The sequence below is a fragment of the Vipera berus genome, assembly GCF_964194415.1.
Source record: "Vipera berus genome assembly, chromosome: 2".
NCBI lineage: Eukaryota > Metazoa > Chordata > Lepidosauria > Squamata > Viperidae > Vipera > Vipera berus.
This window is the reverse complement of record NC_138203.1, coordinates 124,086,631-124,099,119: the sequence shown is the minus strand read 5'-3', so window position 1 is coordinate 124,099,119 and position 12,489 is coordinate 124,086,631. Positions and strand designations below refer to the sequence as shown.

The window sequence follows — 12,489 nt, the reverse complement described above, 5'->3', positions numbered from 1 at the left end:
ACAGTAAACTCTCCAATAGTAGAACGGTTATATACATCTCTTATCTATAAGAGAAAAAAAAGGAGATAAATAAGAACATGTATAATAACATAAAATAAAAATATTATTAGTAAAAGAGAAGAATAATCAATTATTCAAGATTAGTTAATGGTGTGATTTATTGTGTAGATGGAAGCACAAAAAATGTTGGGGCGATATTTTTGAGTCCTTATCAAAAAGAACTAGCAGTCAGTACAAATCCCTGCCTGGAAATTTCAAGATCAGATAAATGAAATCGGTCTAGACCAGGGGTCCCCAACCCCCTTTCCATGGACCAGCACCAGGCCACGGCATGACAGAAACGGCCGCACAAACAAGCGAAGCCCCATCCACACAAAACCAGGGCCCCTCCGGTCCATGGAAAAACCTCTCTTCATGGAACCAGTCCCTGGTGTCCAAAAGGTTGGGGGCCACTGGTCTAGAGGCCTTATACATTATAGGAAGCAGCAGTGTAGCATTGGCTTACAGTTTCTATAAAATCAGTACCATATGGAGATAAGCAAAGACACGGAGGAGTACCCTTAAAACCTTCAAAAAGGACTGCTGAGGGTAGCGCATCCAGCCTGACTAAAGTGAAAAACCTTATGAAATTTCAAAATGATGATAGACTTTGTTTGTATTTGTAATTTGTATTTTTAATTTTGGTCTTTTAAGATTAATAATTGTTAATCTTGTTATTAAAATAATAATATATTTTTTTTAAAAAAAATAGGTCTCCTCTGCCAAAATAGCTTGCATTTTTTTTTAATCCCATTTATATCCCGCCCTTCTCCGAAGACTCAGGGCGGCTTACAATCTAAGAAGCACAAATCAATGTGCTTAGCAGTAGCCTTCATTCTATGTATATGCCTGCTTATTAGGGCTTTCGCCCCCCCCCCAAGCGGCATTATTATTACAAAGTCAGCTTATTGCCCCCAACATAGCTTGCATTGTCCATATTGCAAAAGAGATATTTAAATTCCCTCTTTACCTGCCCTGCAACTTTAGCAGAAGTGGATGGAGGGTGGTAATCTTGAGAAAAGAGAACTGTTTGGCCCTGCCCGTCCTTCTTCAGTTACTTAGGTGGAGATTTTGTCAATGAGTGTAACTTTTAGGCTTTAGGGCAAGGCTTAAGAAGAACTAGCCCAAATTACCTCATGGGTTAAACTGAGAAAAGACTCCCCGTCTCACCTCATAGATCAGGGTAGGCAACCTTGGTTCTTTTATGACTCGTGGACTTCAACTCCCAGAATTCCTGAGCCAGCTATGCTGAGGAGAAAGGGAGGGTTTCCAAGCTGAGCCATGCTGGATCAGGAATCCTGGGAGTTGAAGTCCACGAGTTATAAAAGAGCCAAGGTTGCCTACCCCTGTCATAGAGGAAGGCAAAATATAAGCGTTAGAAATAAAAATAAATTAAAAAATTCATGACAACAAAGAATTAGTGCTTTCTAATCTTTTTTTTTTTTGACATCTCAAATGCGGCACCCCAACTAAAAGTGATCTGTTTATAACTTTGGCAAGAGATCTCTGTCTCAGCAGCTCACTTGGGGCAGAAGAAGGAAGAGCATGAAAAAGAGTGAAAGGAGTGTTAGAAAGCAGGGCTGCTCCTGTTGATAGGAAGACAAAGGTAATTGCTTTGCTGCTGGGGGGGTGTTGTTTAACATTGCCAAAATGACTAGTATGACCAGTGATCAAAGCCTCTTCTAGCATATATAAAAAGGGGGGAGGGTGTTGATAGGTCAGTCACTTGCCGTTTTGATGTCATTTTCCCCCCCCGTGGACCTCCCTGGTTTCAGCTAATAGATTTTGAGTGTCGTGAAAAAGCAAGTGCAGGTAGTCCTTGACTTATGACTACTTGCTTAATGACCATTTGAAGTTATGGCAGACTTCCCCAGGCCTACTTATGATCCAGATTCAAAGGTCTGATGGCCGCCTTCCCGTGTGGTCATACAGTCGTGTTTTCGGCGCTCGATAGTTGGCCTGCATTAGCAGTAGCAATAACACTTAGACTTATATACCATTTCATAGTGCTTTACGGCCCTCTCTAAGCGGTTTACAGAGTCAGCCTATTGCCCCCAACAATCTGGATCCTCATTTTACCAACCTTGGAAGGATGGAAGGCTGAGTCAACCTTATTATTGGCCATTTGCAGTCTCCCTATGTCACATGACTGTGATTTACAATTTTTTTTTGCTGAAAACTGCCATTTACTTCCAATTTCCAGCAAAAAACGCCCCTTGCAGACAATTGTGGATTTGCGTAACAACTGCTACTAAAAAGGTCAAAATCAGGTGTGAACAACCTGCATTACTTATGACCATAATTTTGGGCTCAATTAGGGACATAAGTCAAGGACTACCTGATTGCTTTTGTTGTCAGTATATTTTTACCTCCTAGAGATAGGGTTTTCCTGTAGGATTTTCTGCCTAATGTACAGTACTAAAATAACATGGTGGGCTTAGAATTCTGTGCCTTGGTGTAGATAGTTGAGGGACCTAACTTCTTTCTTTCTTAGGCAACAAAACATGTTAGATCAGGAGACAGAAAGAGAGAAAGGATGTCCTATTCATGCTTATATGTGCCCACCATATAAGCATGGATTTATTTCTGCCTATTGCCAACATGTAGTCCCTAAAGAAATATAACTCTTGAGAGACTTAATTTTCATGATCTGCCTCTGTGACATCCATCCCATCCATCTTCTCAGCCTTAATTACAGTCTTCTCTGGTACTCCTGAGACAAGGAGGAATTGACTTAAGACAGTTGTAGCAAAATACATTTTCCAGATCCAGATCTGATATCAAATATAGGTTGCAATCTTATGCCTGTTATTTACTTGTGAGGGAATGTCCCCTCAGGAAATTTCACTGCACCTGGGATGATCTCAACCCAGCCACACCAGAAGCAGTTAGACGGTTAGCTGCCTCAGATATCAAATTATAACATCTATCCCATTGCAATTCTACGACTCCATATTATGGTGATTTTATTATGGTTTTATCTTAGCTTAATATATTATCTTCTACACTGTATTGTCCACATATCTTACAGTTGCACAGACATATATTCTGATGCTTTATTTAAACTACATTTGTCTATCAGTCATTGCATGACCTCTATAGATGCCATATGCTAAATAAATAAACTTCAGGAGGGGAAGCCCAACTGAATTCACTGAGGATTATTTCTGAGCTGAAGTGGACCCTTTACCCTTTTTAAACTCAAGCAGATGAATGGCTAGTTTGTAATCATTTTATAGCCTTGCATTCCATAGCAGTGACTAATCTTGGCTCAAGCTGATCTGGATACTTGAAATTCATTGAAATTTCCTATTTTGCCCATTTAAATGTGAATGTGAATATGACATTTTGCCTCAGAGTTGAACTGTTTTAGTATCTTGTGTTTTAGCAAGCATTTGCTTATTTATTTATTTTCACATGTATACCCCACTTCAACCAGTTCTGCACTGGATTACTAAAGCTACTCATAACATGCATCAACCATAAACCTATATGAAATTTCATATCACTGTAAAATACTTTCAAATACTAAATGCTATGTTATACCACCAATTAAGTACTTGCTTCATCAAATACTGAGTCTCATTGCTTATTAGCAATTAAATATGGAAAATTAGAAATGGTTACATGTCAGCTATTAAATCTATCTATTACCTAACATAGTTCAGGTACTGTCCTGTACTAGCTCTGCCTTTGACAAATGATTTTGACTGGAGAATATCTGATACAAAAATTGGGGTGAGATATTTAGCTTTGATTCAACCCTCACCTTGACTTAAAGCAGAATTAAGCAACCGAGTATCATGTGGAGGTTTAGATGTCCACTCCATCAGCCCTTGCCAGCATGGCCAGTGGCAAGATCTTGGGTGAACTGTGGTTCCAAACAGCTGGAGGAGCCCAGTTTGTCGCCCCTTTGGCCAAAGAATGCTGTGTTGTTGCCTGTCGTGCATAGACCAAGAGAGCTCTCTTTGTTTTCCTTCCACCTTGCAGTGAATGTCGTAGTAGTAGTTGACGGGAACTGTATCCTCCAATATACCCATCGTCAGTCACCTTGTTCCTGCCTTTCTGATGGGCAGCCTCTCTTGCCCCGACGCCCTCCACCAACTTACGGTGCTATACCCCCCAGTCCCATTATTCCCAGAGGCCCAGCTTGCGGCCAAGAAGCTGGACCGGCCCCATCACGCAGGACCCGTGGACTCAGCGTCCGCTGTTGCACCAAAGCCTGTCTGGGCGATGAAGAGGAACATGCCGAGCGGCATCTCCATCGGGCACCACCCTGCGGCCGCCTTACCCCCGTCCCCTTGCCCTGCAGCCCTTCTGGGCCTTGGTTTGGAGTAGGATCCCTCAGTGGAGGCAGGCGAGGGGCTCGGGTTGTGAAGATCTGGGACCGGCAGCGATGCCCTTTGCTGGAAGAAGGAGATGTCATCGCCAAGGTGAATGGGGCTGACGTCCGAGATCTGAGCCCTGGAGAAGTGGAGAGTGTGTTGCAGGAGCGTATGCGAACGGGAGATGTGATCCTTCTGGTGGAAAGGAAAGGTGAGCGACATCAGCTCCAAGAATGGGCTGTGTGGCATTCTCCCCAAGTCACTTGCTTAGCTCTGCCGGGCTGGACTGGCATTTTGCTCCGCTTGCCTTTATGTCTAGCTTGATCCTGACAGCTGGAAGCAATCAGGAGGGAGAACTCTGATCACTGCTTTTTTTGGGGGGGGGGTTCACGTGTGTGTGTGTGTGAGAGAGAGAGAGACAAAGGACCAGAGTTCAAATTCTCTGCCAGAGAAGAAGCACTATATAATTCTCAGACAAGGAATTCACATTTACAGTATATGTAAGTTACTAATACAAACAGTTTGCAAAATGACTGTAGCATGGTGCCATTATTACTAATAACAATGTCCTCATATCTCACTTTAGTCACAATTGGAATCTGATCTTAACCATGCCTGCGTCAAAATCTTGCTTTAGCCACAGTTTTTATAAGAGCAATAACACTACACACTTAGTACAGATGCAACAGTGTTTCTTACAATGAACGATGCATGTAGGGCAGACACATTCCTTAAAACATCCATTTATATATATTGGAGAGCTCAGGCCTAATGGAAGTTTCCAGGGTGTATAGTTCTGGTTATTGAAGAATGCATATCTCTTGTAATTCACATTGCATTCTCACATCGGAAGGCACCAAAAACATTCATGTATCCAAGGCCATCCCAAGACAGTTTGATGCTAAGGCCGAGCTTGAGAGGCTGCCTTCGTCCAACCCATGTGCAGAAACCCTCCGACTCTAACTTCAACACTGGCAATGGTCCACCACCACACCTGAGAACTGTCTACGTCTAGGAGGTTAAAAGGTATACCCATGGTCCTCGCATCAACGGGAAATGAAGAAAGAGCTTAGAAACGCCTTCAGTATCTGCTGCTTGAAATGCTTGCTTCACTTACCCAACGATGGGGCTAATCTTCCTGGGTTCAAATGCAGTCCCATTGTTGTTTGTAGGGGGTGCAACTCTAAATGATTTGGTGTGGGGGTTGGGTGTCTGAGTAAGTGTTGACCCAACTATGTGGACTATTCCATGCCATTTTTCATAGCAAGGTTTTTCAGAAGTTGTTTGCCCTTGCTTTCTTCTTAGGGCTGAGAGAGAGAAAATGACTGACTCAAGTCACTCAACTGGCTTCATACTTAAGGAAGAACTAGAACTCGTGGTTTCCCAGTTTCTAGTCTAATGCCTAAACCACTACACCAAACTAGCACTCAAATGAACTTAGAGTAGCCATCATGCACGTAAGGCTTAGGCACCCATTTCAAGACATTAATGCTGCTTTCCTTATGCTCACCCCATTATGTAAGCAGTGCCTTACAGCAGGCAAAATCTTGAAACAAGAGTACCACGTTGCAATGAAGCATTTATATTGCTCAACACAGCCGTCATCCACACACAATATTCAACAGATCCGGTTCTGATCAGAAGCTGCCCTATTTTATTGTAAATGCTTACATGCTGATTGTGCCTTCTAACTGGGGTATAAATGTTGAAAATAGGTAAATGGCTTGCCTGTGACACTCATGCCACTTCATTCCACAAGTGAGTTGTAATAAATAGTACTGTCTTCATGGAGTGAGAAAAAGATACTCTGAGATCTGAGAAAATGGGGCAGTAGCCCAGTTATGGTACTCTTTTGAGGGAAGATTGTAGAAGGCAACGAAAAACTTAGGCAAAAATTGTATCATTTTTTAAAAAAATGATATTTCAGATTGTGCAATACTGTTTTTGATTCGTCTCCATGACCTCCTATTTCCCAATCTGTCAGCATTTGAATTTTAACAGTCTGACTGTTGGAATATGTGTGCATGGTTTTTGTTTCACCTGTTCAAAAGGGGTTGTCTTCATTGTTTAGCCAGCTTCCCCAACCTGGAAATTTGGGTAGTTGTACAAGCAGTTCTCTCTTACCAACTGCCTTGTGCACCAGCCATTCAAAGTTACAACAATGTTGGGGGGGGGGGGAAATTGCAACCAATCCCTATATTTGTGACTTTCGCAACATCCCTCAATCACTGATCACCATTTGCATGCTTTGCAACCGGCTTGCAACAAGCAGACTTAATACAGAAGGTAGAAGTAAAAGCATAAGTCACAGTCAAATGATTCTTCAAGTAGGGCAGGGCTTTTCAACTTTTTCACCCATCGTACCACTTTTAGGATATGGCAACATCCGAGTACCACCAGTTGCCTAGCAAGGTGTCAAAAACTTGATCACCAAAAAAAAAAGGAAAAAAGGGATGAAGTGCAGGTAGTCCTCGACTTACAACAGTTCATTTAGTGACTGTTCGAAGTTACAATGGCACTGAAAAAAGTGCCTCCCAAGCCACAGCCTAGCAAGACACCTGCCTGGCTGGTGGCGCTCTTCCTCCTGTCCGAGGTTTTCATTGTTGTGAGCATTTCTGTTGAGGATTGGCGGTGGGGTGGGGGGTGTTTGTTTGTTTTCCCTTCTGCTGGGTGGTTGCAGCAGGTTTTGCTCACTTCACATGACCCTGGGGCACTCTGACCGTCATAAATATGAATCAGTTGCCAAGCATCTGAATGTAAATCACAAGACCCTCTGGAGATGCTGCAATATTCCAGCTGAATAGAAATCAGAAGTTCCTATTTGGAATTAAAAAGTAAGGTCTTCTTCAAGATGAGCTTAACTTCCGTAGAATTTAGGGATATATCCATGTCATTTTTTCGGGGGGCAACAGAATCATTCTGCTATTTCAGCGGTAGCCCTGTGTGGAGGTATTACATCTAGCTGCAAACCAGATGTAGGTGCTTCTATCTAAACCTTAATTCAAGGGGTTGTCTGATCCTTAAATGTGGTTAGAGAACCAGATTGATGTAGTGTTTAGTCACCAGTCTAAAAACCTGAAAACCATGAATTCTGTTTTGGGCATGAAGCCAGCTGGGTGATTTTGGGCCAGTAACAGCTTCTCATTCCTAGGAAGCAGGTAAGGGCAACCACTTCTGAAAATCCTTGCCAAGACAGCTACAGGGAGTAGTGGTTACCAAAACTCTGTTACAGTGAGTTACAAGTTAACAGTAATAGTTATTTATTTATTCTGTTTGAAAACTGATTTTTCTGTAGAGAAAACAGCCCCTTTTAGCTTGCTTCCACAAATAAAAGTTAATAATCATAGTTTGGCCAGACCTGGAAAATGTAATGCTGCACTACTGGACAACTAGGAAAATGTGTAAGCTTCAGGAAAGAACAGATTTAGTTTCATGAACTGAATCTGCCTGCGGTCAATGTTAACTGCTAGGTGTAAAATTAATCCAGATTACCGCATCCAATTTTGTGTTGGCTTCTCGATACTGTAAAAATTTACTGTTAACTCTGAGACTAGAGACTAGAAAAGATTGCTGTATAACGGGGCCCAATCTGGGGCCCACTAAATATTCACATAGCTTAATTTATTCAATTTAGGCACTGCCAGAGTCAAAATGACTCTGAGCAGCTCACAATGTAACCAAAAAAGTTAAAAATACAATTCAAAATAAAACCAAGAAAACAAATAAGTATGTATTTATATGCAGAAGACAGCAGCGTCACTAAATGGAAGTGGATCCCAGACAGCATCCAGATGGAAGACACACATTTCACCTTATGCTCTGTTGAAGAAAGGCAGAATATCAGTGTCATAAAGCAGATTTTTGTCACAATTTGGCCGGTGCAAATTTATATCACCACTTAATTGGGGTGGGTGGGGGTTGAGAATCTGTTTCTTTCAAACTGAAAGCTAAGTTTAGCAAATACTAATTTGAGGGGTGGTTTTAATTTGCAAAGATCTATCAAATTGATTTAATAATCGTACCCTCTCACTCCAGTCAAGTATTGACTCAAAAAGTGAAACTTTCAGTGATTCGCTATGTTTGTGTTCCGCTGTTCCTCCAGCACTTCAGAGGACACACATAATACCCCCTCTTCCAGTTTTATCTTCACCTCAATCACATGGAGTAAGTTAGGCTTGTCCGTAGTCACTCGGTGGGCTTTATGACTGAGTGGAGATTTGAACCTGACTTGTCACAGTCTCAGTCCAGTGATTTAAGCAGTAGGCCATACTGGATTGAAGAATCAGAATCTGAACTGGGAGACATAAAAACCAGATATAAGGTATACCAAGGTTGAAGTGTGGCCAAACACTTCAATCGCTGCTGAGAGTATTAGTTATGTCACTTGGTTCTGCAGCTGGCGATCCCCCCTAATGGAATTTTCCGTTTGCCCTTCTTGTTCTTACAGGTCACCACTCCCATAGGCATCCTCAGGAAAACTGCTCGGTTAGGCGAGAACATTTCTTGCCCAACTCCACTCATAATAAAAGTGGTCCTCAGGATCTTTCTAACGCTTGGGGCGGTCCCCCAGGTGACACTTTGACTGTGACCAGTTTTGTGGGTCCTGAACCTCGAAATGTACTTGTCTGTCCTGCTCGTTGTTCCCAGAGACTGAGGAGGCCTCGCCCAGCAGGAGGGGCTGGGGAAACCGTAAATGTGGATGGACCGAAAGAACAGCATGGATGTAGCATTGCACTAACAACAGATGGAGTTGTAGCTGAAAGAGCTGGTAAGGAGGACGGAAAATATTGTGAATAGACTGCACCCATGTCCTGCCAAAATTCCAAATGTTGTACTCCTGCTCTTTGAATCAGTTCCAAATATTTGCAAAACATACCTTTGTATGTAGCTCATTGCTGTCGCTGATGCAACTGCCTTAGAAATGAAAACAAACGAACAAAATGAAAACAAACAAAATAGACAATTGCACAATTCTTACAAAGGCGCTTTTTTCAAGAGGCAACTGGACTTTCTTGTTTTTATCTGAAGACATTTTGCTTCTCATCCAAGAAGCTTCTTCAGCTCTAACTGGATGGTGGGGATCCAGTCCACCATCCAGTCAGAGCTGAAGAAGCTTCTTGGATGAGAAGCAAAACACCTTCAAAGAAAAACTAGAAAGTCCAGTTGCCTCTTGAAAAAAGCGCCTTTGGGACAGCCATGACGACCTGGATGACTGAGAATCTCCACATACATTAGGTAATGTTACAAAAGAGTGCAAGTTTCTGGGTTATCTGGAATCCCAAAGAAGTACAGATAATACAAAAAGTAAAAAAAAAATAGAGGAACAAAAGGAATTAGGTCAAATGTGGTCATCAGATCTATTTTAAAGTTGTGAAGACTTTGTTTGTACATTGAATGTATTTCTTACTAATAGGTTGCCGGTATCAGATTATATCTGGCATGCTGAGGCAAAAAATGATTTAACACACACATTTCCCCCCAAATAAGCAAGAATCTTTTACTTTGGAATATAGTGGGAAGGGCTGCTAACTCGGAGGAAAACAGAAGTAAGGAAAAACACAACTATCTTGATATCAGAAAAGCTGAAATTAGTTAAGCAATAAAGTTGTTGAGGATAAATTAGAGGCTGGAAAGGTTGTAATCTTCAAAACACAAAGACTCTTTGGGTGAGAGAAAATATTCTGGCGATAGATTTCACCTTGTTAAATTATGTATTTAAGTGAAAGAGGGCTTTTGATTCATAACCTGGTATGATTGTTATAGTTTTATTTATTTATTTTTTAAAATTCCAATTATATCCCACCCTTCTCCGAAGACTCAGGGCGGCTTACAAGCTTAGCAGTAGCCTTCATTCTATGTATATGCCTGCTTATTAGGGCTTTCACACACACCCCAAGCGGCATTATTACAAAGTCAGCTTAATTGCCCCCAACAATCTGGGTCCTCATTTTACCTACCTCGGAAGGATGGAAGGCTGAGTCAACCTTGAGCCTGGTGGGATGCGAACCTGCACTAATTGCAGGCAGCTGGTGTTACTTAAGGAGGCATTAGCCCACTGCTCCACCAATGCTCATTGCATAGTTCATAATTCTGCAGAACCTCCACAAGTTTGCACAAAGCAATCAAAAATGTCATGTCATATTTTTCATTTTCAGAATAATACCTTTAAAAAAACCCTAAGGTTGCCAATCTTTGTCACATCTCCAGCTGACATCTTTCAATGTATCTATACTAGTCATTGTTCAGTTCCAAGAAGAATAGCTAAGTTGCTACAGAAACACCAGTTTAAAAATTGCACGTGTATGAGTATAGGATTCAAGTTCATGAGAACATGCAGTAATAAATATATTAATTTTGAAGTATCACATGGATTTTTGAGTTTAAGTTGGGGAAATCTATTTCCTTTCTTCGTGGCATAGTAAAATGTACATTTCTCTAAATCTTGTGCGTGCATGTATTGAAGGCGGGAAAGAGAATTAGAAGAATATTAAGAAGCAATCCAGCATAGTGGTGAAACAAGGGTGAAGTCAGTGTAATTTTATAAACCATCTTCTTGGTTTTTTGACTGAATAATAGAATGGGAAAGCAAGTGCATCTGATTTCTGATATTTGAGAAAGCACCTGTCTCACATTGTGTTTAAAGAATTACAAGCCTTAATTGTGTTTCCATGTGAGAGTAAAATAACCAAGCACTGTCTTTTAAACATACACGCCCACACGCACAGAGCAACTTGTACCTCCTGGTTCTGAACAGGTTAAGCGTCAGCCACTCCGTTCCCTCCCCTGAAAGTCCTTTGGCTTATCAGGCAAAGGGAAAAATTCCTGAGGGGGGTCAGAGAAGAACAGAGAGCAAAACAGGAGTAGCTGATTGTTTCGTCATTCTCTCTGTACCTGAAAATGTTTGAGCAAGTTCAGACCGTCCTACGCCACATCCAGGACTTTAAACGTAAATATCCACCGACTACCATTTTGTTTGTAGTTGATTTGGGGGGAAGAGAGAGAAAGAAAGGGATAATAGAAAAGTAAATTGGGGAGGGCTATTTTATCTTTCCTCAGAAGGGAGCCCAGCTTACTTAAGACTAAAACTGAAGGAGGAGGAAGAGGTTAGGGTGGACTCTTACAAGTTTCCCGGTAGCTGCATATTGCTCAAAAATCCTTGTGGGGTTGTTTACTATCAATGATCAGAAAGGCAATCATTTTATTAGCGTAGAAATCATCCAGCCTGTTTGAAAGTTCGGATGCACTGAAGATGTTAGGAAGGTGAAGAGCTTTTGTAAGATCAGAGGGTATTGAGCTGTAAATGAGTAGCAGAAAAGAACATTCATTGGAATTTGGGGCATATTGCTGGACAATTAGCCAAATATCGGCAATAGCAGGTATCCTTTTACCTACCGCAAACCCCCAAATAAGTGCCAAAAAAGAAGAAAACCTGGAGCTGATTTTTACTTTTATAAAATTGAGCTTAGTTCTGAATTTCAAAATAAGTAAGAATGCAAGTGCACTTGATTGCTTCTCCCTCTCGTGCGCACCTCACATTCTCTTTTAAGTGTTTCATTTCGGGGGGGTTGTTTTGTTTTTAACCTCTGATTTTGGCTGGTAGATTCAGGTGAATCAACAAATCAGTTTCTGCAGCTTGATGTCTTTTCACCCTGATGCATGTCGTAGGGGGCAAAGTATAAAGTTGTTTGAGGGTCCCACCTGAGGAACGACAGTGTTTCTGCAAGAGGTCTAGGCATTTTTTTTTTCCAGGCAAGACTGGATAGATTTTCAGGTGGAGACCTCTTAAGGTTACTGACCAAAAGACAGTAAAGGAATTCTGTAACAATTACCATTTTTCCTCTGAACACTTTTTCTTTGGAAAGAAAAATGATGCGAATGAGAAAAGGTGGAGCCTTTGCAAAAAGGAGGACATGACAATATAAATCTTTTGGTTTTTTAAAAAAAAACCATAAATGAGCAAAAAAAAGCCTCATCTGGAACAATCCTTAAATCTTTTGGGAAACTGGTGAGCTGCAGTTTTTCTTCTTATCTTTTTTTTTAAAATTCCATTTATATCCCGCCCTTCTCTGAAGACTCAGGGCGGCTTACAAGCTTAGCAGTAGCCTTCATTCTATGTATATGCCTG

General features: G+C 41.3%; 1 protein-coding gene across 1 annotated transcript in view; it reads left to right on the top strand.

Annotated features, from left to right (window-relative positions):
- Nucleotides 1-12,489, top strand: part of MAGIX (MAGI family member, X-linked) — a gene marked incomplete at its 5' end in the record, with an annotated part of 35,234 nt that overhangs the window by 7,806 nt on the left and 14,939 nt on the right. The window contains 2 exons of the mRNA XM_081318932.1: nucleotides 4,030-4,575; nucleotides 8,812-9,132. Of these exons, the coding sequence (XP_081175058.1) occupies nucleotides 4,030-4,575; nucleotides 8,812-9,132 (867 nt within the window). The remainder of the gene's footprint in view (nucleotides 1-4,029; nucleotides 4,576-8,811; nucleotides 9,133-12,489) is intronic.